This window comes from Cibotium barometz, chromosome 17, assembly GCF_041138505.1.
Source record: "Cibotium barometz isolate CiBa-2024 chromosome 17, ASM4113850v1, whole genome shotgun sequence".
Taxonomy (NCBI): domain Eukaryota; kingdom Viridiplantae; phylum Streptophyta; class Polypodiopsida; order Cyatheales; family Cibotiaceae; genus Cibotium; species Cibotium barometz.
Genome location: NC_141062.1, coordinates 20,626,411 through 20,630,810, shown reverse-complemented (window position 1 = coordinate 20,630,810; position 4,400 = coordinate 20,626,411). Strand labels below are relative to the sequence as shown.

Here is a 4,400-nt window from a genome sequence, read left to right as displayed (position 1 = left end):
ATTGAGCATACTGAATCGGTGTCTCCCATTGTAGTTGTACCCAAAAAGAATGGCAAACTTTTTCTTTGCGAGAACTTGAGAAAGGTCAATGCATATACCCTCTCCCTATCATAGATCATGTGCTCAAATGAGTAGTAGGTAAGGCAGAATATAGCTTTTTAGATGCTTTTTCCTGCGATAGCCATGTCTCAATACACCCTGTAGATTGGCACAAGACATCATTCACCATTGAGTGGGAAGTGTTTGCTTACAAGGTTATTCCTTTTGGCTTTACTAATGCTCATGAAACTTTTCAAAGATTGATGTGTCATGCTTGAAATCTTCATGGATGCCTTGTGCATACACTGAACTAAGTGCGTTAAGCATATAGCTCACTTGAAAATAAATCTTTCAAAAGTGCCACCTTTATTGCATATGTCTAAACTTTGAGAAATGCAAATTCATGGTAAGCCCGGCCAAGATATTAGGACATATTGTGTCCCGAAATGGCATTACAACGGTGACTAATGCATACACTCGACTAAGTATATAGCCTACTTTAAAAAAATCTTTCAAAAGTGTCGCCTTTATTGAATCTATCCTTTTAGTGTGGGCTGGCTATTTTGGATTTCTTACCGAGGGAATTGTTTGAACGTAACAATTGACATTACAAAGCTGAGTGTGAGAGGAGAGAGAGGGGAGGCCACAAGGGGAATTTTTCACGTTAAAATGACAATGAATTTCAATTGCTTGTAGATGGATTATTGTTTGCACTCCTCTCTTTAGAATTAAGAAGAGAGAGAGAGACTTGAGCAAGTGTCCAAGAAGACACCCAATTCCTTGGAAACCAAAGTGTTAAAAATAATTCAGCGTTGATTGTAATTCGCAAGCAAGAGTCTCAGGCTTCTCAGCATAGCAAACTGTACTATGTGTTTAGAGGCTTCTAAGTTTCCTTGAAAATTCCCAAAAAAAAACGTTGAGTCAATGAATTTTCTTTGAAAATTCTAAAACACATTGACTTTTGAGAGAAGAGACACGATGATGATGTGGAGAAGGAGTCGTGAAATGTTGTAGCGAGGGTACTATAGTTGGCTGGAACAACTGGTGTATTTGTTATGGAGGAGACACTATTAAATTACCGCTTTCCTTTCTCTTTCTCTCACTTGTTTCCTTTCTCTTTCTCTCACTTGTTTCCTCCTCTTCTCGCATTCTCACTATGCAGTTATCAAGCTTCTCTATCTTATGTGGTGCTTGATGTGATGAGAATTTTGTCAGTTCTTCTTCTTCTTCTGGTTAATTTAGAAGCCATGCAATCTTCAAACTATTATTTCTCTCTAGAAACTCTACACAAAGAAGCAAATTTGAAGCACCCTCTCTTTCTTTCTCTCTAAAATGCAATAAAAAAAGGATAATCACCTAAGCTTATCCACCAGTGGAAAAAAAGAACGTGAACATCTTGTCCTAACCCTTTTTTCATAACTAGGCTCTAATTACCCAAAAAGTCCTAATTAATTAAACTAGCTCATTTCCTAAGAGTCGTCTAGTCCTAGGGACCCTAATACCAAACAAGGGCATTTCATAGTAGCAAAAGTATTTAGTCCATGATTTGGGCAAGAAATTAGTACTACTAAGGATTAATGTATACATAAAAGATACTCAAACTCAAATTTATATTAGTCTTGTAAGATTACTTTTGTAGCTTTTTAAGAGTTTTAGAAAAAATTCATTTCTTTTCTATGATATTGTCTCAAAGAAATTCCTAGCGAGGAAATACTCTCAACATAAGATATTAGTGGAAAAAATATGTATCAAGTGTAAAAAATTTTAAAAACATAGTTCTTCATCGTCGTGATTATTTGTAAGAAAGTTATAATTTTAAAAGTTTACGTTCAAAATACCTTAAATAGTATTTTGAGCTCTACAAATGCAATTAAAAAAACTAACTATATGAATATAAGCCATGTACCTTTTATCAATAAAAGACGCGCGTTTTATACAAGTCTCCTTGAAGATAAGGTTATTAATATATTTTTATACTATTTTAGTAAGTTTAAAAATGTTTTTTTTTCCAAAACTTTTACGATAGGCAAATGCTTCCTCCACAAGCGCTCTCAAGTAGTTTCAAGGAAATTTTAAGTATTTTTTTTAAAAAAAATCATAAATGGGCCTTGAGTCGATTATTTTGTGGCTCAAATATAAGACTTGATAAGCCAAGTAAATATTTTATACCTCCATTGAGCTTACATGGCACAAAAGAGAAATCCAAATCATGTTGTCCAAGAAGACAACCCATTCCTTGGAAACCAGAGTGTTAACAACAATTCAGCACATTGTAATTCGCACGGGGTGGCCATATGATGCAAGTAAGAATCTCAGGCTTCTCAGCACTCTGTGTTTAGAAGTTTCCTTGGAAAAAAGAAAAGAAAAAAAACGTTGAGTCAGTGAATTTTCTTCGAAAATTCTAAAAAACATAGACTTTCGAGAGAAGAGACACGATGATGTGGAGGAGGAGGAGTCGTGAGCCCACCTAATTAGAATGGGAGTCAGTGAATTTTCTTCGAAAATTCCTTTAAAACACCAGACTTTCGAGAGAGAAGAGACACGATGATGTGAAAAAGGAGTCGTGAGCCGACCTAATTATTGATGGTGATCGACCCGACCGCTTATTAAAAAGAAGGGCATCATCGGTAGCCTTCTCACACACATAATTTACTCGCCTCTCTACACATCATCATCATCTTCTGTAGCCTGTCAAAATATCACCAGTTCAAGTTCCACTTCATAGCATTCATTCTCTATGGAGCCTAGCGAAACATACGACTGGGTCCCTGCCTGCTCTTTCCAGCCCATGCTGCATCCCGAGTACGAGATCATCAAAGCGGAGTGCGACCCCTGGATCCTGGCCACTGCGGCGCCCGCTTCCCCTGAAGCTGCCCAGTTCCTTCGTGACTGCTTGCTTGCTTTCTTCTGCAGCGTCAGCTATGCCCAATGCGCAGCGCAGCGGTTAGTTCCGATCACCAAGTTGGTGAGCTGGTTCTTCCTCACTGACACCGATGATGACAATCTCTCTATTCGTGGCTGTGCCACTGATCATGTCTGGCAACCACGCCGCAACCTCATCCTCGCATGCTTTGCTGGCCAAACCCTCGATCTTCACCTCTCAGCTGCTGCGGACAGCACCGTAGAAGCAGTCTCGGAAACCCGCAATATCCAAAAAGGGCTTGCTGCCCTGCATGACATCTGGAAGGACATCTCCAGAGACATGCCTCTCAAAATGCAGTCTCGCTTCCTGCAGGCCACCAGACGCTACGTTGATGCCAACATGATCCAAGCTCGATTCCGGAGCACTGGGCGCGTTCCAGGTGTCGACGAGTACGTCAAAGTGATACGCCGGCCCGCTTCGTTAGTTCCGTCATGCCTCATCCTGCTGGAATACGGCCTCCACATCGAGCTGGACGAGGAGACGCTAGAAAGCGAACTGCTGCTGCAGCTGCACGACGCAGTGGTGGATCATGTAGCGCTGTACAATGATCTGTTCTCTTTTGAAGCTGAGGTGAGCCATGGGGACTACTTCAACCTGCCATCTGTGATCTTCCGGGCACGCGAGGCCGCGCCAGGGTTCACTTTTGCGAACGCGGTGTGGGAGGCTGTGCGCATGGTTGAGGAGGTGGACAAGCTGAGTGCGCAGCTGATGGCCGAGGCCCAGAAGTCAAGCCTCGTAGAGAAGCCTGGAGTGGAAGCCTACCTGCGGGGGCTGGGACTATTAATGGCAGGCAACGTGAAATGGTCTTACCAGACAGCCCGCTACTCGCACACCTGCTCCCCACAAGGCGTCGTGCTTCCGCTGCTGCAGAGCAGGTGGCCTCTCCTCCATCTTAAAAAAAAGAAGTTGCCTATTCAACTGAATGATTCTTCTCAGATCTATTTGGCTTTGCAGTAAGCTGCTCTGATTAATAATGAGACGTCCCCTTATCAATTTTAGCAATGGGTGGGCTAATGCAAGGCATGTTTTAACTGAAGCTGCACTCGCTAAAGCTAATAAAGCAAGGATTTTATCCAAAAATGCATTTTTGTTGTTGACCCTAAAGTTTTCTTCTCCTCACTTAAAATTAAGATATATAAGGATGCTATTTCCTCTTTTTTGGATCTTTGTTGTTTTGCTCACAAACCTTGATCAAATGGCTAGGTATCTGCTGAATTTCTTTCTTTGGTTCTACCATTGGCCGTCGTCGTGAGAGGATGTATGTAATGAGAGATGGATTAATGAAGATAGGTTGCTCACAAGGCCCTTCCCTTGTGGTTCTTTCCCAACTAGTCAATCATCTTCTTCTTGTGTCCATAATCTTGGCATATCGGGATCAGACGTACTAAGAAATTGAGTTATATATACAAATGATTCTTGAACAAGACATCCCACTGCC

At 41.3% G+C, this 4,400-nt stretch overlaps 1 protein-coding gene across 1 annotated transcript; it reads left to right on the top strand.

The window, feature by feature from the left end:
- The first annotated feature begins 2,776 nt into the window (after positions 1–2,776).
- On the top strand, positions 2,777–3,919 carry LOC147629762 (microbial Terpene synthase-like protein 13). Its single transcript, XM_086810977.1, has one exon. The coding sequence runs from the start codon at positions 2,777–2,779 to the stop codon at positions 3,917–3,919; it is 1,143 nt and encodes a 380-aa protein (XP_086667103.1).
- Positions 3,920–4,400: the final 481 nt, after the last annotated feature.

What these genes read in the sequence shown, in the direction of transcription:
- LOC147629762 (XM_086810977.1), top strand. Translation starts at nt 2,777, where the DNA reads ATGGAGCCTAGCGAAACATACGACTGGGTCCCTGCCTGCTCTTTCCAG.